Below are 26609 nucleotides of genomic sequence, written 5' to 3'. Positions count from 1 at the left end.
CCTACAAGACAATGTAACACTACTGCCTTGCATAACTTATTGTGAGATCTAACGCTCTGAAACCTACATTTTTCTCTGTGTATTATCAGTATTTTACTGCCACCAGTTGTTCCCGATGAGGAATAGCAAATATATTGATATTATAGCTTGTGGTAATTTATGACAACAGACAGTTACTGTAATAGAAAATGTGGAAAATAAGGTATGCCGATGTATATCGTTTAGTCGTGTCCGACTCTTCGTGACCCCATGGACCAGAGCACGCCAGGCCCTCCTATCTTCCACTGCCTCCCGGAGTTGTGTCAAATTCATGTTGGTTGCTTCGCAGACACTGTCCAGCCATCTCATCCTCGGTCGTCCCCTTCTCCTCTTGCCGTCACACCTTCCCAACATCAAGGTTTTTTCCAAGGAGCCTTTTCTTCTCATGAGATGGCCAAAGTACTGGAGCCTCAGCTTCAGGATCTGTCCTTCCAGTGAGCATTCAGGGTTGATTTCCTTTAGAACTGATAGGTTTGTTCTCCTTGCAGTCCAGGGGACTCTCAAGAGCCTCCTCCAGAACCTTCTCAAGAGCCGATGTATATAGGTGCTGGGTATTTTGTAACAAGCTGGGTGCAATGACTTGAAACATTACCATTGGGAAAAAGGTCCTGTGGCAAAGATTGTTTCCATATAAGTTTTACTGCTAAAATAACTGACTAAATAATTGTACACTTCTCCCTTCAACAATGCTGGCAGGTTTCACTTAACTAGGCTTATTTTTGTGGTAGGGCATATATTACGAGCATCCTGAAAAATCATACTAGGGCTTCAGGTTAGGTCTTATTTTTGGGGAAACAGGGTATTGATTTCTATGTCCCATCATACCCACTGGAAATAAGTTAAACATATTAATTTAATAAAATGAACAAAGAAGCAAAATAGTTATAAGAAAGGCATCCAGGCTGCAGTCTTTATTGGCTCAATCCCCTGATGTCTGCATCAGCTTTCGTAATCTTCTGGGTTCAGGTGTTTTGTGTTGCTAGAAGGTAAAGACAAGTAGTAACAAGTTGTACCCTGTTTGTAATACTTTTGAAGCAAACATTTCCCTGAAGGAAGCACAAGGGCAGCATATGACCAGATAGGTGGGGTATGTATAAATAGATAGATAGATAGATAGATAGATAGATAGATAGATAGATAGATAGATAGATAGATAGACAGACAGACAGACAGACAGACAGACAGACAGATAGATAGATAGATAGATAGATAGATAGATAGATAGATAGATAGATAGATAGATAGATAGATAGATAGATAGATAGATAGATAGATAGATAGATAGATAGATAGATAGATAGATAGATAGATAGATAGATATAGAATTATCCTATTTTATCCTCACAACAACCTAGTTAGGTAGATCTTTAAGGAAGACTGGCAACTACCCAACTAATAACAATTCAAAGACTGGTGTCTCTGACTTATATTGCATACATATATGTATAGAAACATACGGATATGTTTTTGCTCCAAATCAACTCCAGGAAGGAATCAAAACATAAGCTACAATATTGTCTTCGCCTCTATGGAGAGCCTGTGCAAGATGTTACAGACCACAATCCTCACATTCTTTTACCATTGGTTGTGGTTGATGGGGTTCAGGTCAGTTACAGATCTGGAAAGCCATGGGTTCCTCACTCCTGATGGTGCCATTGTTGTAAATGACGAAGAAATAATTGTTGCCTGCCAGTCGGCGAAGAGCTGCTGCCACAATTGTGATCATCAGGCAGTTGAATGTGGAAAGAGTATTGTTCAAAATGGGATAGCAACAATCCAGCCTAAGGACACAGTCCACTTCCTCCCATTGCAGAAAAACCGGAGTTGGGAGCCATGTCCCTGAGAAATTATGGCTATCTTCTTTCAAGGCTAATTTCCTGTTTCTACCTTGGTGGTATAGGGTGAAGAAAAGCAAATGATGGAATGCAGCCTAATTCCCAGTCCTAGCAGTATAAACCCACTCACACTGAGGCAGGCATTTGGTCTGTCTAGTTTGGTATTGTCAACGTTGCTGGCAATTTGCTGTGGATCCAGAAAGGATACTTGCCAAGTCCTGAAATAGAGACAATCTGCATGCAGTGTATGCCCGCTCTTATTTTGGGCTCCTGTGTCTGTCATATTATCCCAATTTCACCAGTGATGGAGGGTGAATGTGCATGCATATGTAGCCTTCTCACATACACAGGTATAAGAAAAAGATGGGGAAGCGGAGCCTTCTGGATGTGGCTGGACTGCCATAGTCATCATTGTATGTACCAGCTAGGGTTAATGAGAAATGCCATCTAACGATATCTACAGGGCCACCTGTTCTTCGCTGCAGTTGAAAGGATTTCTGAAACAATGCCAGTGAGGAAGTTTAGGAAAACTGCTAGGTAAACGGAGAGAAGAAACACTTTCATGCTATCACACCATTCTTGTTCAGCTAGGTCAAGGTAGATATCAGGCATCCCTCAAGACTGCTTCAGTGTCCCTCAGAGACCCATTCCGCCCAGCCCTTCCAATTTTGGGGAAGAGATTGGTTCTAGGATCCTGAAGTTCCCACCCCTGGACAAGGCCCAGAACTAATAAATGAATGTACTGTACCTATTGGGTACTTAGCTTGTGGCATCTACTATTATAGCATGCAGTGAAACCTAGAATCTTAAATGCTTTTTAAAAAAACTTATGGAAGGTGTTTCAATGTGTATATTTCCAGTATTTAGAGCTCGGTGCTGGTGCTGCTGTCCCCAATCCCTTGTGCAGAAGACGGCACAAAGGAGAGGCATCGGCAGGCTTTGGAGGACCCCAAAGTTTGCAGATGTTAGAGAGAGACAAAACTTTGGAAAGAAATCTAGAGGAAGAGGCAGCAAGAATGCCCCAAACAAGTACGTTGCCAAAATACTGTACTCATAGGCTTCTTTAAAAATCTGCCTTTCAATTCTATGGATGTCTTCTCAGAAGGAATGTTTAGCTGAAAGGGATTTAATAATGATCGCATGCTGTCAAGTCAATTCTGAGTTCCTGTAATCTCCATACCAGGATTTTCTAGGTGCTACAAGTACCCAGAGGCGGTTTACCATTCCCTTCTTCTGCAGGGACTCTGGGACTAAGCAGATTTCCCAGCGTCACACACTTTGGCTTTTCTCCTGGGAGGCACACTGGGGAAAGCAAACTCCTGGCCAGGTGCCCAGAGGACTGAAGGCTTCAACCAGCATGGAAGAGATTTACTGTCACATACATGGCCATTATATTGGAACTCAATACCTGGCAGGGCGTCTTCTCCCACCCAGTTCTACCCAAATCACCCGACAAAGCCAGCAGGGACGGCTGAGGGGCCTAACACCGAGAGAGGCCCGGAAAGAAAGAACAAGAAACTGGGCCTTCTTGGTAGTGGCCCCTCAGCTTTGGAACAGCCTCCCTACAGAAATTCGGCTGGCACCCTCGCTGGATGGAAACATGGTTTTTTAGGCAGGCTTTCTCTCCAGTCAAACTGATCTTCACTTTTCTTTAATCTTTCCATCTTGGGAAGGCTCTTTATATAATTATTAACATTTTGATGTTTTCAATGCTTTTAAGATGCTGTTTATTATGTTTTTATGTATGTAAGCCGCCCCGAGTGGACCTGGTCTAGAGGGGCGGGGTATAAATCTAATTAAAGTAAAGTAACTGACTACAGACCTAGATGCTTGGCCTGATAGCCCAATGTTTCTTCCAACAAGTAGCAGTGATGCTTACGATGATAGTGATAAATATAGTGACTGTGATAGTATCGGTGCAACAACTTACTAATGACTGATTCAAAACACAGGAAACAGTATGGATAATTTTATGATTCCACTTTGAATAAATTATTTGGGTAATTAAAGAAAGAACAGGAGGTGGGACAGGAAGCTTTAAACAAGCAAATAAATCAGGATACCCTTTGCCGACTATTTAAGTACCTCATAACTGTTATGCTTCGACAGCTCTGCAGAAGAGAGAATTAACTTCTCTCTGCCCATGGGGAGTTCACCTGCTTCTTCACAGGCAGAAGAAAAATAAACACAGGAGAGCCACATAAAAGCCGCTGCTCTTTTTTTTTTTTTTCAAAGAGCAATTATATCCTTCTAGAAGCTTGGAAATGAAAATGGTCTGCACCAAATTATGGGTGGTCATCGGGTTACTCCTCCATGGACTAGAATATGCCCCTACCCGAGGGGAGGATGATGGGGAAGATGGGGAAGATGCTGAAGGCGAAGAAGGGGAATGCAGACTGCTTGGGAAGTTTGACTTGAGAGGCTATGTGAACGCTGAGAATGCCATGCATGTCATAGGGGGGATGTTCCCGATTCACTTCAGGACCATACTTGAAGAAGATCCCACCAGCACCCCACCAATGTCTCCCCAATGTGAGGGGTAAGTTTCTTGTCTTTTTCTTTAGTGCTGGAGTGGGGGACCCAGTTATGGTCATCATGGCATATATATTGATAGTCATGAGGAATGATGAGAAGTGGGCAGAAAGCACCAAAAAAGAGATATATTCTTAAGAGTCACAAACTGGGGACAGGCCATGCTTCAGAGAAGCAGAAGGGCATGCAAATTGGCAGCCATGCTCAAAGTGTACCCACTAGTGTCTCCTGTCCCATTGTCATCTCTGTTCAGAGAGATCTGGAAGAAATCTGACAGAAAACCCCATGAAATAGGGCCGGTGCAAAAAGTCAGCATCAATAGACCCTTGTCAATTTACTTTGAAATGGATGGCCCCTTCAACCTTTCTGGACCCCTTTTCTGCTGCTGTACTTGCTTACTCTCTTTACTTATTAATCTCTCTCTCTCTGAGTGTGAATGCTGGCAAAAACAAGGAGAGAAAGCTGTCATCTCTGCTTCTTTTGCCTTCTCTCCCTCTGTTGAGAGGATGATGCTGAGAGGGCAAAAGAAAAGGCAGTTGTAAGGGTGTCCAGGAGAAAGTGGACAAGCTGGGGGACCAGGATTTACTGGGGGTTTCATGCCACATAGAGGCTGCTTGAATGGAGCCAAGGCTTGGCCGAGCGTTTGCAATATTGATTTCTCTCTTATTCTAGGTGTCCGTTTGTTTTCTTCATCATCAGGGCTCCCAAAGCGTTGTACAGTAAAACCAGGAGAAGAATTTTTTAAGAACAGTTTTTAAACTATATAAAGAGCTAACTTTAAAACAGTTTTAAAACAAGCAGCTATCAATTTATGTTGACTTATCTTACCATGTGTGTGAAAGAGACTGTTTTCTGACAGGAAAAGCCAGAATTTGGGAAAGTTACTTTGGGAGACTTGAGGGGAACTAAATTCCTAGCCAGTGGGGCCAATGTGAGCTGAGGTCAAAAAAGCTGACATAAGGATAAAATGTGTTTTCTGAATGTTGAAAGGAAAAACTGTTGAGAGGAAAACATGTATTTCTTTAGCCTTTAACCACATTCCTCCATTACCTTTATCCTTTCTGATTCTGCTGAAACGTAGAAGAGCCATTCCAAATAAGGCTCATTCAATTAATTAATTGTAGTTTATTGTAATAATTGATCAGTGATTAGCACTGCTGGAAAATGGATCAGAAGGTAGAGACGGTGCCTTAGAAAAATGTTACAAGAAAACCCAGCGAGGGAGCCGCGCAAATCTCCAGAGGCAGATTGTTCCAGAGGTGAGGAGCCACCACTGAGAAGGCCCGGTTTCTTGTTTTTTTCCTTCCATGATGTGTGGACACTTGAAATGAACCTTCCCAGGAAAATTCAACATTTCTATGTAAAAGGCAACAGAGATTTAAAGGCCAGGGCGCAGTAGAGAGATGTTCACATCAACTCAGGACAAATGTTGTGTGGTCACAGTTGTACAGCTTTAATGCTGAGCATGTGTTCTGCCAAGAACGGTAGTCACTTCCTTATACCTACCTGTTCTCTTTTCCTATCTTCTGCTTTAATGAGCCTGTTTTTGGTTACCTGTCTCACTGATACATAGATATGGTCACACTAACTATAGCAGGTGAGAAAATGTTGAACTGGCTGTGCATTTCTCCCGACAATCTTTTCTCCCATGTACACAACAACAGAGATTTTGACTCACTCTTTCACATAACTGTCCACATGCCCCCCATATATTGCAAGAGCAAATGGATTTTTAAACATTCCTTGAGCCTTCAATGTTTCAATCGTCGTTGTTTTCTTGTAACATTTTTCTAAGGCACCGTCTCTACCTTCTGATCTTTCAAAAACCAATTAAAAATGTGGATGTTTAGGCAGGCCTCCCCCCCCCAGTTAATTCCTGATTCTCTTCCCTCCTTTCTCTATTGTGATTTATTTTGTTTGCTCTCCATCTTGTAGAATTGTCTAATTGTGTAAAAATTCCTTTTCTTATATCTATTCATGTATTTTGTGTTGTAAGCCACCTAGAGTGGTCGCAATGACCAGATAGGTGGGGTATAAATAGAATAAATAAATAACATAGCTCCCCTGCTTCTCCCTCAACTTTCTCTGCCACAATCACCCTCTTATCCATACCTTTCACCTTTCTCTTTTTCAAACATTCAGTAAGTGAAATAGCCTTGAAATGGCAAGAGATGGCAATTGTCTGAATTAGTGTCAGTTTAGTACTAAACCAGGAGAAAAAAATATTTTAAAAAAATACACTTTTCCAATTTCATTACAGTCATAGTCTTTATCAGTGCAACAGGGGGGAGGCAAAAGGAGGAGGATTTACTCCTGCACCCTGCCTTAATGCCTAGCACTTGCCCCAAAGGACTGATATAGGAAATCACACAAGCCAAAAGCAAGGCAAAATAATGCAACTAGAAACACTACCCCCTCCCAAAAAAGGGGGACTGATGGGATACAGTAATCCTTCTCATACATTCTGTGTGTGAAATCCAGCATTTGAGAGTGAATTTAGTATTAAAATTTAAAAAAACAGAACACGATTAAAAGCCTGGAAAAGGAAACCAAAAACTATCGATTAGAAGCCTGTGGAGAAGGAGCTTCATGCCCCACCCCCATAAAGCCCAACATCTTCCTGCACGTACCAATTGCTGGAGGGCTAGAGACGGTCTCCAAGTACTGTACCCTTTCTCAGCACCCTTAGGTTTTGCTGTGCGAAGTGAGGGATTCGTGTTGGTGTTAACTTACACAGACTGGACCTTGTCTTCTCAGATCTCTCCCTTCTAAACATTCTTCTGTGGCCCTTTGAACATGGTTCTAATAATGTATTACAGTAGTAAGACTGATTGTGTGCACACGCATGTACATGCTCTTAATGGCCTGTATTTTTGTGTAGGTTTTGAGCAATTAGGTCACAACTTAAGCTCTGCTTTTCTCTCCCTTTCTCCCCACTTTGTTTTCACTTTTCTTGTTGGTGTAGTTGTGTTCCTGACAAGTTCATAATTCCCGACTTCCACTTCTCTTTTTCATTTGTCCTCTCAGCTAGATGTGAACCAATAATTCTGTCAGAAATAATTCTGATGGTTCCATGAAATCCTTCCTCCAAGTTACAACCATTTGTATTTCACTACTCGCGGGAACATTTCCCCCCCTGAGATCTGGTAGCAAATAAATACAAGTAGAGACATAGACCAGTGGGGAGTATCCTCCAAAGGGCATAGGGTGAATAGAGTTCAAATCTGTATATCCTTATTCAGGCAAAGAAAAATTGTGGAAGGGAGCAGTCCACAGCTGTAGTTGCTCTGAAGAAGGTGCTTCCAAAGTTCAGTCCTTGTCCCCTCTGCCTTGACAAGGACCAGTAGGAAGCAGGAACCTTAGGAAGCCATCGCCGGCCATAAGAACACACAAACAAAAGGCCTGTCTGATATAATATGTTATTTAACATGTCTGCCATTCTATCGAATTATTTGCTGACAGTAAGTCATAGAATCATAGAATTGTCATAGGGCTGGAAGGGACCTTTGTGAAGTCTTCTAGTTCAACCCCCTGCCAAGGAAGGAGACCTCGTATCTTCCTGGACCTCATACCATCCTGGACAGGTGGCTGTCCAATCTTTTCTTGAAAACCTCCAGCGATGGGGCACCCACAACATTGGGAGGTAAGCTGTTCCATTGCTTAATGGTTCTCAGCATCAGGAAATTACTCCTTATTTCTTGGTTGGATTTCCTCTGATGAGTTTCCACTCATTTGTTCTTGTCCTACCTTCCGGTGCAATGAAGAATAAATCGATGCTCTCTTCCCTGTGGCAACGCTTCAGAAATTGGAAGACTGCTATCATGTCTCCCCTCAGTCTTCTCTTAGTTAAGCTGAACATACCGAGTTCTTTTAGTCGTTCTTTATAGGATTCAGCCTCCAGTCCCCTTATCATCTTTGTTGCTCTTCTCTTCATCCCTTCCAGGCCCCCAACATCTTTTTTTTAATATTCTGGTGACTAGTCTTATTGAACAGAAGACGATTCCACTACCACACCAAATTTGGAAAAGCTACTTTTTTGCAATTACAACTTCCAGAATCTCTTAGTCATTGTGGCCACTAGCGATGGCTACACTGGGAGTTGTAATCTCAACGAAGCCAATATCGCAGACTTTCTTTCTTTTTCAAATAAATAATGCATAGGATTGAGGCCTTCATCCTCAGCCCAGCTTCCTAGGGAAAAGGGTTCAGGGTCCTGGGATACACTCATTTAAAGTAGAAAGCCCCACCCCCTAGCCCCCACCCCCAGGCCATGCGGTGGGGGAGACAAAAAGAAAGCCCATGAAGGCCAGGTATGTTTGCATGGGCATTTTGCTGAGGAGTTTACTTTAAATGAGTGTGTCCCACCTTAGCCCCCACCCCCAGGCCATGCGGTGGGGGAGACAAAATTCTCAAATTCTCTGATTCTATCTCTGGCCCTAATATTGTAAATAGGAAAGCCAATTAGATTTGCATACACCTGGGAGGCAGGAAAGTTTTAAGGGTCGGATCATACTTCCACACTATTAAAGAGCAGGCCGGGTAGGTGGGGCTCGTCAGCCATGGAAGGCAGCCCATCTAGGAGACGGAAAACTCGGATTTCAAACCTTCGCTGCCTTGTGGCTATATCCACTGATGGAAAAGGCTTCAGGAGTTAACCTTGAGACAAAATCCGGAGCTGGAATCCTGAAGGCAGTTCATGTCGTTCTGCCAGTTCCTGCGACATTGCTGGAACCAGTTGTGTTGGCTCTTTCCTTTCCATTGGACCATTTCAGCAGCGTGGAGAGGGGAGATTTGCTGGTTGGGTAATAGCCTATCCTCCATATTACTTTACCCAGGCTTCATGCTCTGGAGAGGACACTCCTCGATTCAGAGCATGTTACCATAGCCTCTCGAGATTGAAGGATGACTATGCTAGGATTGAGGCTGTGAGGGGGTGAGGGAAAAACAAGACACATTGAATTCAATTGTACTGCTATCACTACCTCAAGAGTCTGTTGCCTGGGCTGGTTGCCACACTTCGCCTAATGGTAGGGCTGGCTCTAATCACAACATTGGAATGAGCTTTGTAAGTCTCTTTCTCTAGCTCGAATACAAATGCATTGCATTTTTCAATTGATCTGAGCTTGAGATGTCCTGAGTGCCAACAATTCAGAAAATATTCACTGTGCTTTAAATAAAAACAGTATATCTGGCACCAGCTATTGTAAAACAGAATAAAATGCTACAGTCTGGTTGGGGATAATATACAGTTCTGGAGTACAACGCTAGACAGAAGTGCACTTTGAATGCAAAACAGAGCAATACATAAAGTTTTCTTACTGACTGCTCAGTGTATGTATTAGTAAAAACTGAGCAGTAGACTCATTTTTGCTTTCTTTGGGGATTTCTTTCATTGCACAATAGTAGGAAGATGATACTGAAATATAATGAAATTTCTGCTGAAGAGAAAGCAGAAGAGAGGGTGTGTGCGTCTGTCTGTTTTGCTCTGTTGCAATATTGTGAATAATTCATAGAGAACTGTTTATATGTTTGATTTCCTCTTATTTTCCCCTGGCAGGTGAATAATCTCAGATGTGTTTATTATTCAAAACTACTGACTGAAAGAGTGCAAGACCTAGAAAGAGTGCAAGAAAATTTCCACTTTATGTGTAGTCATTTTCAAAAGCAGAACTCTCTTTGCTGACTCCAAAACCCATGGTTCCAGCAGAGCTTCAAGAAGTGACTTTTTGAAACCACAATGTTCAGGTTTCCACAGCTACCATGGTCAATGCTAAGACTGGTTAGCAGCTGTAGGGGACAAAAGTGTGGGGAGGGGGATTTGGTGTAAACATTTTGCTGCATTGGCAACATATTGACTAGGTTAGTGGTTCTCAAACTGTGGTCCCCAGATGTTCTTGAGCCGTTACCACTTGCTGTGCTGGCCAGGATTTCTGGAAGTTGCAGTCCAAGAACATCTGGAGACCCCATCTTGAGAACTGGACTAGATGAACCTTTGCAATCTCTTCCAATTCTATGAAACATGACGGCTAGTGCTGTACAATGGAGTCGCCACAGAACCTCAAAATCCCCTTTGCCACCTTCTTTTCACACATTCCTCTGCTATACAAGGTTGCATTCTTCAGCATGAGGGCCTGTTCCCACAGCACAGAATCCCTGGAATTACAATTGGAAAGGGATACCTGGAAGCGATCCTCGAGCCAGGATGTACTTGAGCCACCAGTCCTGCCATTGTTTAGGTTTTAGATTCTAGGTTTTATGTCAGTTTTTATTGGATGAAATTTTGGCTTCCTTTCCTTTTGTTTTATTACTTACCAATGATTTGCTGTCATATTTTTTGGATTTCTCTCATGGTTATAAAGCATCCAGAGTAGTGCTTGTCACAAATCAGGCAATATGAAAGTATATGGAATGAATGAATGAATGAATGAATGAATGAATGAATGAATGAATGAAGGAAGGAAGGAAGGAAGGAAGGAAGGAAGGAAGGAAGGAAGGAAGGAAGGAAGGAAGGAAGGAAGGAAGGAAGGAATGAACGAATGAATGAACGAATGAATGAATGATAGCTGCAGAGAAAAGGCAAAAGGGAGAAGAAACAAGGCCAAGTCGAGCACGCTATAGGAGGATTTTGTCCTAAAGTAAAAGACTCTCCTGACAAGGAAGAAGGATTGGGTAAGCCATACTACTCTTTTCCTTCCAGCAATGTCATTCAACAGGGCACAGTCATTTGTCTCCTATTAAGACTGCAAAATGTTGGCAACTCTCCCCAAATCAAACAAAGGAGGTTAAGAATACCCAAGATTTCTGTAGTCTTGTGCAATCCAGACATTTTGACCAATGACTCCTTTCCCTCATTCCCAGCCAATATGAGCAGTTTTTAGGAATGAAGAGATCTGTAGGCCAGACAGCTAGTGGTGACCCAGAGAGAGAAGAGTGAGCCGAGTAATTGTGCAGCTGAACTGAAAATATATGTGCAGTTGTTAATGCCATAATTATTTAAAGATATTTTTCCCAGCTGGGAAAAGGAAATGGCAGAAACATCCATCACTGAATTCACACGTAGTACATTTGTCCATATGGATATACCTGAGGAGGCTCTGAATTGCATGTGGGACATAAATACTCTCCCTCTCGCTCTCTCTCTCGAGGAAATAATGTATTCTGTTCAGAAATACATTGAGTTGTATTGTCATTGTAGCAGTGATTTTCATCTGAGAATTTGTGTCATATCTGAAATTCTCACCTCCACTCATCTGGGTTTTCCTTTTTTGCCCAAGACGACACTCGGACACACACACACACACACACACACACACACACACACACACACACACACACACACACACACACACACACACACACACACACACACACACACACACACACACACACACACACACACACACACACACACACACACACACACACACACATATATATATATGGAACATTTCAATGTCTACCCTTAAAAATATTGGATTCAATTCTGGGAGAAAGGTGCTTTGTAAATCGAATAAATTTAAAAATTAAATATTTATGTTGCCCTTCAGCCCTAAAGCATTTTTGTTTGAGACAAGGTTCACATTTGCCTTAATGTTTCTTGATGGCAAAGTGGTAGCCCCAGGTGGAAAAAGTGTGTGTGTGTGTGTGTGCGTGCCAGATGGGTGGTATAAAAATTCAACAAGCAAGGAGGGAAGGAAGCAAACAGAGTTTTTGGAAGTGAGTGCAAGATCTGTCTTATCCGCATTAGATTTCCAAAACTTTATAGTAACAAAGTGATGTGGCATGTTTGAAGTTGGGCTTGAGGAGATGCCCATCCACAACACCATCCACTACACTAGAATGATGGAATGAGGGGGGGGAGAGAGAACATGTTCATGACCACTGGAATTTAACAGCTGAGAAGCACAAATGGAAAAAAAAATGGTCAATTCTGCTTTCCCCCACAAAGAATATTTTAAACCTTGACTTCTTTCCATAGTGGCTGAAATCCAGTAGTATGTCACAACTAAAGTAGGCCCACTAAATCAATAAAACCTATGAAGGCTTTGACTCCCCACTGACTCAATGGGCCTACTCTACTTGCAACTAACCACTGAATTTTGGCCAATGACTTTGAAAGAATTGTGAATGTTGGCAAATTCCTAAACAAAAGGTACTGGGACAAAATTCTTTCCTGTTTGCATCAGTCATATACATACAAGTATAAAAAATGGGGACCCTCAAGGAAGAGAGAGAAAGTGTGTGAGAGAGGCGAGAACACTAATTCAGCACTAACATGGTTGAATACTCAGGTATTCAAACTCTGATCCAGACTTCTTTAAGTTCTGGGTGTATGCCTTTGTCAGCTTCTACCTCTCCCCAAAACACTGGCACTGCTTAAAAGACTTATCTAAAACTATGCTGTGCTTGAAAAAGGAGCAGTTTTCACTCCATCCTTTCCTGCTCCTTCTTTGGGCTTCCTTTCTTGTTGCAATTTTTTTTTGCTTCTTCTTTATCATTTGTGGCTGGCTCCTAAATGCATCTACTAAATAAACCAACCACTCGTCTCCTAACTGCATTTTCTATATGGGTCAGTTGACTTTCTAAAAACCCTGTACTGTACATTTCAAATTAACACCAGGAACCTGAAACCAGGAGCAATTTCTTTCCCTCCCAAAATATGAAGATTCTGTATATCATATATGAATTTTGTTAAATTATTCTCAGAGAGAAGGAAGGTGACAGATTTTATCTGTGTTTTTTATTTTATTTTATTTTATTTATTCGATTTTTACCCCACCCCTCTAGACATTGTCTACTTGATGTCTTATTGTGTTCTACATATATCTAGTTACTCTTACTCTCTTATATGACCTCAGGGCTAGAATTAGCATAATTTAGTTTCTTTTCTTCCTGAATACAAAATTTGTTTCTCATCACTCCACACAGGCGTGTGAAGTGTGTGGCCACAGTCACATTACCTGAGAACTCTGGCATAAGTCCTGGCCCAATCACTCCACTTGTGTGGCAGCAATTAAACAAATCACGAAGCTGAGCTTTGAAGTAATAGAACTTGGAAATTTGGTTTTTTTATGAGAAACAATTCCGAGAATACCTGCACTAGCAGAACAAGCAGCTTAAACAAGTAACTTTTTCAAGTTTTGGGAAAATAACATGTTGTAAATAGTGACATGACCTGTAACGTGTTACTTTTTGTATAACAGGCAGTAACTCATTTTGCTCAATATATGTAAATAACACATTGCTTTCTCTCCATGTATCAGATGAAGTGGGCTATAGCTGAATGAAGCTTAAGTCAAATAATAAAACATTTAAGTCTCTAGGCACCACTAGTCTCTTTCTTATGTTATTATGCTGATGCTGTTACTTTTAAAAATAACATATTGGCAAGAAATGCAGCTAACTTTTTTTAGTGCAATGAGTAATATTCTCTTATTAGTTAAAGCTTCACAGGGAGACCACTATTGTTTGTTTGTTTGTTCGACTTTTATACTGCCCATCTGGCCGCAAGGCCACTCCGGCCAGTTTACAATTTAAAAAACCAAAACATTAAAACAATAACACCAACACTTGAAAAATAGACATAATATCCAAAAATCAAAATTGCAAAATACCATCACTATTAACCAAAACAACAGGAACATAAACATAAACACTTGAGAGTTGGGGTTTTTTCTCTCTCACCTCAGCTTTTTTTATTATTATTATTTGTTTATTTGTTAGCTTCTTGCCATTTGGGGCCTTTTTGAAAGTATTGTTTAAAAAATAAACGACACATTATTAAAAGAAGTGGTGAACAGTACTCTATGTGTTTTTAAGGAAAGGCTAACTATAAGGGAACGTTAAGGGACATGGTGGTGCTGTGGGCTAAACCGCAGAAGCCTGTGCTGCAGGGTCAGAAGACCAAGCAGTCGTAAGATCGAATCCACATGACGGAGTGAGCACCCGTCGCTTTGTGTCAGCTCCCACCAACCTAGTAGTTCGAAAGCATGCAAATGCAAGTAGATAAATAGGGACCACCTCGGTGGGAAGGTAACAGCGTTCTGTGTCTAAGTCGCACTGGCCATGTGACCACGGAAGATTTGTCTTTGGACAAAACGCTGGCTCTATGGCTTGGAAACGGTGATGAGCACCGCCCCCTAGAGTCGAACACGACTGGACAAAAATTGTCAAGGGCAACCTTTACCTTTACTTTAACTATAATGTTAGCTTTAAAAATAACACTCCAAGTTACATCCCACACTTACTTTACTGTTTTGTCTGAATGTAGGTGAGCTTATGTCTCTGGTGTGTTTTTCTCGCTGGATTCCTTCTATGTTTTGTCAGGAGGGAAACTGTCAGAATAAAGCTTGGGTATAATAAGCCCTTCATTAATATTGCAGAGCCTCCTGCACCATAAAGAGGTGGTACAATGATGCATTCTGCCTTAATGCTCCAGTTCTAACTATATTCCCTCAGAATTCAGTCCTATTGATTTTGGTGGTGTTCTCTTTCAAGAAGTATGTTAAGACTTGGAGCTGGATTATAATTTTATGAGTCCATCATTTGTTGCCATTTTTTCTTGAAAACTTTGTTTCTTTCAATTAGCCACTAGGGTCTGGCAATTAAGGCAATGAGTGCCTAAGTTTCCCCTCCCCCCTGTCCCCTACTGGCACTATTTATGAAGATAAGCATTTCTACAAATAAATTTTCTTGTGTATTTACTCCCCTCAAGTAAACTCAAATGGCTATGGAGGACAGCACTTTCCTTTTAGTAAGTTTGCCAATGAATCTGCATACGTTTCAAATTGTTTTTCTTCCACAGGTTTAATTTTCGAGGTTACCGCTGGGTCAAGGCCATGATTCATGCCATTAATGACATTAACAAAAGAGATGACATCCTACAGGACATAAAGCTTGGTTACCAGATCTATGACACGTGCTTTACAATGTCGAAGACAGTTGAGAATTCCTTGGCATTCCTCACTGGGCAGAACGAAACCACTCCCGTCTTCCGATGTAGTTCCGGAGCTCCTCTAGCTGCAGTCGTTGGAGCTGGTGGATCAACCCTCTCTATTGCCTCTTCAAGAATCCTTGGGCTTTACTACTTCCCTCAGGTATCAGAAATCCTGTAAAGTTTTAACAGGAACAAGTAAGCACAATATTCCAGAAATCTACGAGAGATCCATATTATGTCTCACCAGATCTCACTTCCCCATTTGCTTTTCTTTGCCTTCTATTCTAGTTCTATAGCTCCATCTCCTAAACAGCACATGGCTTGAAAAATATGGGTTGGGCTACTACTGAACAAGTGATATCAGTCAAAACAATGTGGTTTCCCTTTTTAAAAGTAGAGTAATGTAAAGGGGAACCCTATTCCAGCTGTTATCCTTCTCTATACTGCCAAGTTGAGAGACTATCAGAGTCTAATAATCAACTATCACCATTACATCCTTGTCAGTGTCCAGTCTCTTGATCTGTAGAGCAAGGCAAGAGAGGGCAAAAGTAGACAAGGATCTACTAATAAATCTCTGTATAGATTGACAAGTGTTTCTCAAATTCACCTGTTTATTGGCCACAACAAAAATGACCTTTCCCATCAAACAGCCTGTCAAGATGAAGAAAGGTTTTCATTACCAGCAGAATAGGCTTAGTAAGAAAGATGCTGATACTGAAAGCAAATTCCAAGGCTTTTCTCTATCTCTCTATATCCTTAAAAAAAAAAAAATCAGCATACCTGTTTTGTAACTGGCTCTGTTTGGTAGATCTTGGAACTGCAATACAAAACAAGGTAGGGGTGCCTGATGTCTGCCCCTTGCTCTTGTTGGATAGATCTATATTACAGACCGAATATTTTGTATCAAGTTCCGAACCCCAAGCCCCAAGTTCGAGCTCCTATTAAAAACAAACTTTACTCCCCAAAGGAGTGAGTGGGTTCAAATCATGAGTTGAGTCTGAGTCACTGGGGAAAAAAAAAGAAACCCAGACGAGTCCAAGTAGAGTCACTGGTGTGACTTACGTCTGACTTGACAGTGAGTCTCGTAGCTGAAATCCCTGCTGGTCAGTGAGTCACAGCTGGTGGGAGATGTTGGGGCTAGTGTTGAGAAGGTATCAAGACCTTGGAAGAAAGTACCGAGTGTGCCATACAATCTGACCCTCTACCATCTGCTGCCCTTGAGTGTAGCAGAGGACTTTATCCCACCACCACTTTGGCACCAAGATTCAGTTGCCAGTTGGGTTCAGTTTCTGTAGATGGGATGAATAGAGGGAAAGAATCATAGGCCAGTCCTAGAAGATCCTAATCAAGGCAGTCTTCTGTCCATGTCACTAGCTGTCAACAGCACACAGACCCTTCTGCAGTGGTTGCTCATTTCTCTGCTATTTCTCTGCCCTTATTTGCCTGCATTTCCATTTCCTTAGAGTCTACCCAGGGCTCCCTTGGCCTTAGAATCTAACATGTAATGGCTTAGGCCTTAAATCGCTCTGTTTCACTGCTCTTATTACTGCTGCCCTCAATTTCTAGTCCATACTAGACATTGTATCACAGAAAAAGAAAGGTGTGAAGCTGCCTTATACGAAGTCAGATTTTTTTTAGGCCAAGTACTATGACATGTAGTATTTGCCTGTCTGAGATCTGAGGCAAAATGTCTTGTCCAGCCTCTGCCACTTGATCCTTTTAAATGAAGAAGCCAGGTAGTCAACTTGGCTCCTTCTGGATATAAAGCCGATGTTCTTCTACTGAACATTGACCCCCCGCTTCCCTTCCCACATCTTGGGAAAATTCATTTTCGGGCCACAGCTCACAGAACCCGCCCAATCAGCTTGGTCCAAAACAGGGATCATTTCCAAGTTCTTGTCCCTTCCTTTGATCTCCCAAGAACATTGTCCCCATTCCCTTTCTCGTCCAATACAGAGGTACAGTAGTGTCAGAGAACAGGTGGTAATCAAGAGCACATAGCCATCTTCCCCATTCCGAATCCTATAAATGTATTGGGTTACAATCTGTTTGAAATGCTAAGATTATGCTACAATGGATCCGGAGAGCACCACATATGGGGTAGCGATATTTGCCCCTTTCGAACTCTTTATTTCTTTTGTTCTTCCTTAGGTTGGTTACGCCTCCTCCTCATTACTTCTCTCCGATAAGTATCAGTTCCCAACCTATCTTCGCACCATCCCAAGTGATCAGGTACAATCTCAAGGCATGGCAGATTTGGTGCACCATTTTGGTTGGAGGTGGATAGGGACAATTGCAGCCGATGATGATTACGGGAAATATGGTGTCAAAGCTTTTAAAGAAAAGGTGGAGAATGCCTACACCTGCATTGCCTTCTCAGAAACAATCCCCAAAATATATTCCCGGACTAAGCTCCTGTCAGTTGTTGATATTGTCAGTAAAACCAATGCCACAGTCATTGTGGTCTACTCCTCTGATATAGACTTCCAGCCTTTAATGGATGAGTTAATCATCAGCAACATCACTGCTAAAACCTGGATAGCAAGTGAAGCATGGGTCACATCAGCTTTAATTGCTAGGCCTGAATACTTCCCAGTTCTAGGTGGAACTATTGGTTTTGCAGTAAAAAGGGGCGAAATACCAGGACTCAAAGAATTTCTCCAAGACATACACCCAAGTAAAGATCCCGATGACGACCTGGCCATTGAATTTTGGCAGACCGCATTCAACTGTACATGGCCCAACAGCAGTGTCTCGTACAATACAGACAACAGAAAAAATGTAACTGGCCATGAGAATATTACAGATTTTTCTTCAGACCAATTGTGCACCGGAGAGGAGAAGCTTGAAGACCTTAATAATACATACCTAGATGTTTCACAACTTAGAATAACTTATAACGTCTATAAGGCTGTGTTTGCTGTTGCTTACGGTCTTGACCAGTTACGCCTCTGTCATGGGAAAGGACCATTTGAGCCAGATGGCACATGCGCCAGTATAGATGACTTTGAACCCTGGCAGGTAAGCATCGGTGTTTAGGAGGAGACACAAATCTTAGGCATTGTAAAAGGCTAGTGTGTTTTTTTTAATGTGAAAGGACAATGAGGTGTGACATAAACTTCAAAGCCAGATGGAGAGACGGGATTCTGGGGCTGGAAAAATGGTTTCCCAAGCTTCCCACCCACCCAAGATTTAAAGGCTGCAAGTGCCAGTGAAGTTCTCAAGGGTTGTAGTTCCACAAACATGGGGCTCATCCTCAATCTGAGCAATCTGAATGGTGGGTCAGAAAGCATAGTCTCTGAGGCTCTTCTAAGGGTCATAATAATGTTCCTATAGATCAGTGTTCCCCAACCTTGGGCCTCCAGATGTTCTTGAATTACAACTCCCAGAAGCCTTCACCACCACCTCTGCTGGCCAGGATTTCTGGGAGTTGAAGTCCAAGAACATCTGGAGACCCAAAGTTGGGGACCACTGCTGTAGATGTTGGGGGTTATTCATTCATTCATTCATTCATTCATTCATTCATTCATTCATTTATATCCCACCTATCTGGTCAAACAACCACTCTAGGTGGTTCATTCAAATAACCAAGATTCCAAACCATTCAGACCTGCAAAGGTTAATAGTGGCAATTTAAATGTTCTTTGTTTATTGCAGTATTTCTAATCTGCCCTGTATTGACAGATCTCACTTTGGGGCACAACCCATGCATCACATATTTTTAAAAAACGAATACAATGTGCATACTTTAAAATGATGAAAACATTTTGAAACACTTTAACATTTTAAATAAGGTTGAAAAAGACCAATTGAAAACCAAACCATAATCTTGCTAATCACCATATTCTTGAGTGAGCTATCTGGCTTTAATTTAACTCTGAAATAAAAAAGGGCATTTCGTAACAGGGATGCTACAGCTGAGAAAGCCCTCTCTCACATCTCCACATAACATGCCACTTTGAATGGTGGGACACAGAGAAAGGCATTTTCGGCAGAGCCTAATGATTTGGCAGGTATATGCACTTTTGAAAATCGAGTGAAATTTATCAAATTGCCTGCCTGCTCACCCCCCAATTGGTAGCTGAATGTTATGTTGTCTTTAAAGACTTGTCTGTGGGGAAATCCAGATGGGGCAATTTCCTTCTGTTCACAGCCATCCATGTTTCTTCTCCCATGAGAAGAGTCCAGATGGGTCATTGGATTGCTGCGGTTTGTCCCCCTTTCAATTAATAAAACTTCTCCTTCCTGCTCCCTTCTTCACCTTTTCCCAGGGTTGTCATTCGGTGGGCAGTGGTGACTTTCCTCTCTCTTTTTGTTAAATAAAACAAGTGACATATCAGAACAGCAATACATCAATGCGCTGCATCAATAGGGAAGTATATTTAAAAATTTAAAACAGTAGAGTAGATGAAAACAGAAGAGGGGGTTCTCCATCATCCTTTTCAATGCCACAGCCCACCAAATACAAATCAGGGCTGTCAGCACAAATAAGACTGCTCTATTTTGATGCAAACTAACCAGCCATATTCAAAATACATGTAAATACTGTGATTTGATTTGGACCAAACACTATTTAAAATGATCCAGATAGCAAGATGGATACTATGTTGATGAGATGGCTGTGGAGCCAGAAGTTGGGGGTTCAGTTCCCCACTGTGCCTCCTTGACAGGGGCTGGACTTGATGATCCATAGGGTCCTTTCCAGCCCTGCAGTTGTAAATGATGATGATGATGATGATGATGATGATGATGATGATGATGATGATGATGATGATGAAGTGTCATCTGGGTGGAGCCACCACATAGTTTGATGTCTTCTAATTGTTGCCTCTTGATTCATAGTTAATGTATTACATGAAGAACAGAATGCAATTTGACGTTCTTGGTGAGCATGTTAACATAAATGACAAAGGAGATGTATATACTCCGTATGACATTCTCAACTGGCAAAGGAACGAGAGTGATGAAATTGCCTTTGTGAAAGTTGGAACATTTGACATGCCTAATGATGATAACAGGGAATTTCACATCTATAATGAATCAATATTTTGGAACAATCCAGCAGCATCAGTAAGTTAAAAAAAATCAGTGTTTTTCCCTAGTTTAACATCCTGTGGTAGTTTTACATATACAATTATTTTCCTGTTGTTATCTGTATGGGCTGCTATATAGATAGTCTGCAAGGATCTGTGATCTGCCATGGGCTCATGTTATGCATGAGAAAGATATTCTTTAGTACTGTACAAATTTTGGTACACATTTCTTGGAAGAAAAATTATATAGAGATACAAATCTGTTTCTCAGGAGCCCTTCTGAATGACACAGGTTTAAGGAAAGAAAGTCAGCAAGAGACATTCTTTGATGTAATGTGTGCTATATTAATGTGGTCAATAGGTGTCCATCATTTGACAAATTCAAAGTGTTTACCCTAGATACATGTGAATTACCATATCTTGGAAAAGTTACTTTTCTGGACTATACTTTCAAGTGCAGCCATCTAATTGGGGGCTTGTAGGAGATATCGTTTTTAGAAATGTAACTTTACCAAGCTCTCTGAGCTACTGCTTAACCATAACAATTCATTCAAACAGATACAGTGTTTTAAGACAACAACAGAAAAATGAGATCCCAGACTGCCCCATAGAAGAGGACATTGTGTTTTTCCTACTACCACAATTCTGTACTGAGATTCTAGCAGATGTGTATAGAGGGGATTGAACTTCCAATAAACCATTTACTCTCCTATTCCCAATCTATCTACTTAGAAAAAAGCCAGTTATAAATGAATGTATTAAAAATGAAATTTCGGGGGAATCGGAGGAGAAATTATGCCCTACCAGTAGCTACACTCTTTCCCTTGAGCAGTAAAAACAATGCCTCCTGCATAGCTCAGTGGTTTAGGTCTCTAGCGGAAGTTGGGGGTTCAACTGTGCCTCCTTGATAGGGGCTGGGACTCAACAATTCATAGGGTCCCTTCTAGCTCTGCAGTTCTAAGATGATGAGGATGAGGATGATGATTAAAAAATACCAGGCATAGTCCAGCAAAATTATAAAAATATTGACTAGTGTTATATAAAAGATACAAATTGTAACCAAAATCCTAAGTATCTGATAAATATTGGCATAGTATTATGCAGTTCCTAATATTGCCATTTTTGGTAGCTCTGATGATGTGATTTCTGAGATCTGCAACTGCTTATAGTACTGTGTGAAAATTCTTGATATTGTTCCCAAAGCCCTGATGACTATAGGGACTACTGAAGTGTGTTTCATCCATGAGATGTTTCTGAAACACCCTTTATAATAATAATGTATTATTATAAATGGTGTTTCAGAAACATCTCACTTATGGATGAAACATTAATAATACTAATAATACTAATAATACTAATAATACTAATAATACTAATACTAATACTAATACTAATAAGTAGTAGTAGTAGTAGTAGTAGTAGTAGTAGTAGTAGTAGTAGTAGCAGCAGCAGCAGCAGCAGCAGTAGCAGCAGCAGTAGCAGTAGTAGTATTCAAAAACACTAGCCACAGTCAAAATTCTAAAAACATTGCCTGGTATTATATAACAGATACAAGTTTTAGCCAAAAACCTAAGTAACGGTTAAATATCAGTGCAGTATGTATGCTGTTCTTAATATTGATATTGTTCTCAGAGCCCCAATGACTATGGGGACCACTGAAGAGTGTTTCTTCCAGAGGCGAGATATTTCAATTGCCAGGTCTCTGTACTTTGTTAGTTTTCCAATTCTTTATTTTCAACTCTGGCATCCCTTGGAATTGCAATGTCAGTGATCCAGACATTTCTGAATTCTATTACTTATACATCTGGTGTGTTATGTTCAAGGTGTCTATCCGTTTAGATTGGGAAATCCAATTGTGACTTCCTCATTTTATGACATCTTCTCCACATGAAGTTCCCTTGGATTTTTGGAGGCTGGCAATTTATAATTTTTGCATAATGACCAGTGTACTAACTTTGCCACTCTATCATGTCTAACTTTGTAATCTGTTTGTGCAATCTTTGGATATTTACAGTTGAGGTGTGGCACAGTTTCATCTTTTTCTTGGCAGAGTTGACATTTCTGTTAGCACTAATTCCTTGGATCTTAGCTTTCAACACATTGGAGTGTTTGTGCTTGTATAGCAAAAATCAAGCCTCCAATTTCTTTCTTAAGGATCCCCAGTTTTAGCCATGCCCGTGTTGAATTATGATCATGCTTTCCATCAATATTTCTCACGTGTTGTCCAAATGTGGAGTCGCCAGCTGCTGTTGTGGAGAGCCTTACCTTTGTGAAATTGTTTGAGAATTCCTCCTTGCACTGCCCACAAAGTGAGGAATTAGCAAGGCTGTTTTGGTACCGCTTTATTAAAAAAGATATAAAATTGCTGAGTTAATGTCATTTACTTAGTTTTCTGTAGTTTTTAAAAAAGCAAACAAGTTTATCACCTTGTTGAACATTTTAGCACCAAATGAACATTCCGACACAAACGTTAACAACACTTCATAGTGAAGTTCACAAGAATACTCACGTGCATATTGTTCTAGTTGGCTTGCAAAAATTCCACTGCACCTTGCATGCATCCTACCTCTGAATTATATCCAACCTTACTCAGCTTGTGGTGCTCTGTTACAATCTTCATGAGAGTAGACTAAGAACAGGGTGATCCAAATGGGTTGCAACTTCTGCAGCAGCACTTGCAAACATGGCCAGTGGTGAGAAACATTTGGAGTTATAACCCAAGGATCTCTGGAAGACTACAGTTAAAGCTTGGGTCATGGATGCAATCATCACAAGACATAGCTCTCTGATGCAGACACGTTTAAGAATGTACTTATTACATGGAAGAAACAGGCTTTTTCCCACCCATAGAAGAATGTAACGTCTTTTATGTACCTTTCAGCGACCACGCTCTGCATGTAATAACAACTGCCAACCTGGCTACCGGAAAGGAATCCTTCAAGGGAAACCTTCATGCTGTTATGACTGTATAAGATGTGCAGAAGGCCAGATCAGTAATATTACAGGTATGGATCACCTTTAGCATCATGCCCAACAAGGGTATGTGCAGCAGAAGAGAGGTAGACATATTTATGTCACTTTTTAAGACTCTAGGTAGTTGAAGATTAAGAGTTTTATGTCTAACTGGTAAAACATACTCCACTGCAATTATGGTTCGGGTTGCCAGGACTCCTGACATTGACTAAAATTTCATGGAACTGCTGTTTTCTCTGGGTCACCATGTAGGTGGACAAATCTCAAGAGGAGTGGTGTGGGAGAAAGAGGAAGTGTCATTCCCCCTGTCCTGTAATATTGTTTTAAAGCCTGGGAACCAATTTCAGCACATTCCCAGCAGGCACCAGAACTCCATAGCCCAACCTCAGGTGCCTTTATGTATGTTTTGAGTGCTATATGAGCACATCAAAATGCCAGAAACAAGGGGAAAGGTTCATGGTGATTTTTGAAATTTGGTCCATTGTGCTGTTTGGAGCAAGAAAAACTGTGATGTACCTATTGATTGTTTCCTTTACAGATGCAAGAGAATGTTCACCATGCCCAGAGGATTACTGGTCCAATGAGCAGAGGAGTGAATGTGTGCTTAAGGAGGTGGAATTTTTGGCTTATGGAGATGCTTTAGGAATGACATTGATTGCTCTTTCCATTTTTGGAGCTTGTGTCGTCCTATCTGTTACTGGTGTCTACATCAAACATAGAAACACAGCTCTTGTGAAGGCGAACGACCGTGAACTGAGCTTCCTCATTCAATATTCTCTTGTTGTCACCTTGTTGACGTCCATTCTCTTTATTGGTAAGCCAGAAGATTGGTCATGCCAGTCCCGCCAGGTGACTCTTGCTTTGGGTTTCTCCCTTTGCTTGTCTTGTGTCTTAGGGAAGACAGTGATGCTCTTCTTGACACACTTGGCCAAAAACTCAAAGGTTGCCGAGAAAGTCCGGATGTGGTTCAAGCCAGTTTTCCAAAAAATTATTGTCCTCCTTTCCGTCTTGACGGAAGTGGGCATTTGCACTGCCTACCTCATCCGTAATCCTCCCCGTATGAATAAAAACACCCAGTTCACAACTCTGAAAATCATCTTTGAATGCGATGAGGGATCCATCTTGTACCTGTGTGTGATGTTTGGGTTTGATGTCTTTTTGGCCATCCTTTCCTTCCTCACTGCCTTTGTTTCTCGAAAGCTTCCCAATAACTTCAATGAAGCCAAGTTTGTCAGCTTTGGGATGTTGGTCTTCTTTATTGTCTGGATATCGTTTGTCCCTGCTTATTTAAGCACAAGAGGGAAGTTCAAAGTGGCTGTGGAGATATTTGCAATTTTGGCCTCCAGCTTTGGCTTGCTAGGGTGCATATTTGTCCCAAAATGTTACATTATTTTATTGAAACCTGCAAGAAATACAGAGGAAATTGTCGGCGGCAGAGCAGCTACAAACGACAAGAGTGCACCACCAACCTCAGCTTCTTGCACCAGTGAAGTTAACAACACTACAGTGTCCACGGTTCTTGAAGATTAGAAGTGTTTAACTGTTGCTTGTGAAAATTTTATTAGTTTTAATGCACTTTTTGCCTCCCCTATTCCCAGGGAAGGCAGATGCCTGGTTTCTGTACAAGTCACACTTCCTGCTTCTTATGGAAAAACATACCCAATTGGCTTGCTGGCAAAATAATATGAAACACTTTTTGAAGGGCTTTGTATTTTCATTATTCTAAACAATGGCAGTGGATCTGACTCTATGCAAGCAGAAAGGAAATTCAACTTGCATAAGAGAGAGGAGTCCCTGATTCCTATCCTTTCTCAGCTGCAGCCACTTGTAAAAGAGGTGCACTGTTCTGGGCATTTCCTGTCCCTCAGAGTGTTTATAACAGTGGCAGTAAGAAAGAGGACAGGCAATTCCCACTCCATTACTCCATTAATGCTTTATATGATGCAGTCCTGTAATTCCAACTATAATGCTAGCTGAGAGTTTAAGAGGTTGACAAGATTTGTAGGCCCAAGGACCAGCCCTACCAAAAAACAATGAGAAATATTGCCCTAACCAAAAATCTGACAGTGTAGTGGCAGCTGAAAAAGCAATATTTTTGCACTTTTATTTTTAAACAAGATGCATAAGGAACATTCATCCTGTTTTAAAGAATATTCATGCTTCTTGGAGGAACAAACTTGCTTTTAAAACAAGGTGTGTGCTGCTCTTGGGCCGTATTTCAAGGTAAAAAGGGGATGGGGAGAAGTGGCCTTTTTGCTGTTGTAGGTCCATCAACAAGAGCAGTGTGGTCACTGAGGGCTGCATGTAGTCTATGGGAAACATGGTGCCCATTCTGATTTAATTTCTTGTTAACAATAATCATCCTAACATATTATCATCTGGCTGCATGGCAATGCCTGTAATATTTTCCAATAAACTGAATTATTTACAACTGTGTCTTTTTTTTTTTTTGTCAATAGGTCATTTTTAATAAGAACATACTTTTCTTTTCTACAGACATAGGATAAGTTCCTTTTTCCAACAACAGCACCCACAATCCCCCTGCTACCATGGCCACTGTTTATACTGGCTAGAATATTCTGGGAGCTGTGGTCCAAAAGAAGTCACATTGCCTATTTCTCGTGCTGTATTAACATATCTGTGTATAAACTTTGAATTCTTCTGAGGTTCTTGCTCACAACACGTCATGTACAAACTGCCGTGTTAAGTGTTTTTATAATATTTTGTTCAGCCAGAACCTAACTGCAACCTATTAGATCTAGTCTTCCCTCTGGAGTAACAGATAACAATTATCTGCTATGTGATAGCCCTTCAAATTACCGTATTTTTCGCTCCATAAGACGCACCTGGCCATAAGACGCACCTAATTTTTAAATACCAAAAATTAAATAAAAATAAAAATAACTAAACAGAGCAAGTCCCACGCTGGGACTGCCAAAAATGACCAAAAAATAAAGCAACATAGAAACATACCCCCCAGCCCAAACCTACCCTCCAAAACCCACATTTTTAAAAAAGTAAAAAGCAGCACCTTACAAGTCCAAAGCCTCCCGGAGGTCCTCAGAAGCCAGCGATGGTGGCCTGGGGGGACCCCCATGGGGCCTTCTGAGGCCTCCGGAGGCCACAGAAGCCAGCAATGGTGGTGTGTGTGGGGCCCTTGTGGGGCCTTCTGAGGCCTCCGAAGCCAGCGATGGTGGTGTGGGGGGGGGACAGTATTCACTCCATAAGATGCACACACTCCCCCATGTTTTTTTGGTGAAA

At 41.2% G+C, this 26609-nt stretch overlaps 1 protein-coding gene across 1 annotated transcript; it reads left to right on the top strand.

Moving 5' to 3' along the window:
• Positions 1-3819: 3819 nt before the first annotated feature.
• On the top strand, positions 3820-26249 carry LOC110073037 (vomeronasal type-2 receptor 1). Its single transcript, XM_020781844.3, has 6 exons — positions 3820-4413; positions 15211-15502; positions 17494-18363; positions 20185-20412; positions 23257-23380; positions 23887-26249. The coding sequence occupies exons 1-6, from the start codon at positions 4139-4141 to the stop codon at positions 24876-24878; spliced, it is 2781 nt and encodes a 926-aa protein (XP_020637503.3). The 5' UTR covers positions 3820-4138; the 3' UTR covers positions 24879-26249.
• Positions 26250-26609: the final 360 nt, after the last annotated feature.

This window comes from Pogona vitticeps, chromosome 3 (genome assembly GCF_051106095.1).
Source record: "Pogona vitticeps strain Pit_001003342236 chromosome 3, PviZW2.1, whole genome shotgun sequence".
Classification (NCBI taxonomy): Eukaryota; Metazoa; Chordata; class Lepidosauria; order Squamata; family Agamidae; genus Pogona; species Pogona vitticeps.
The sequence above is the reverse complement of the archived record's forward strand: the minus strand, read 5'-3'. Positions and strand labels throughout refer to the sequence as shown.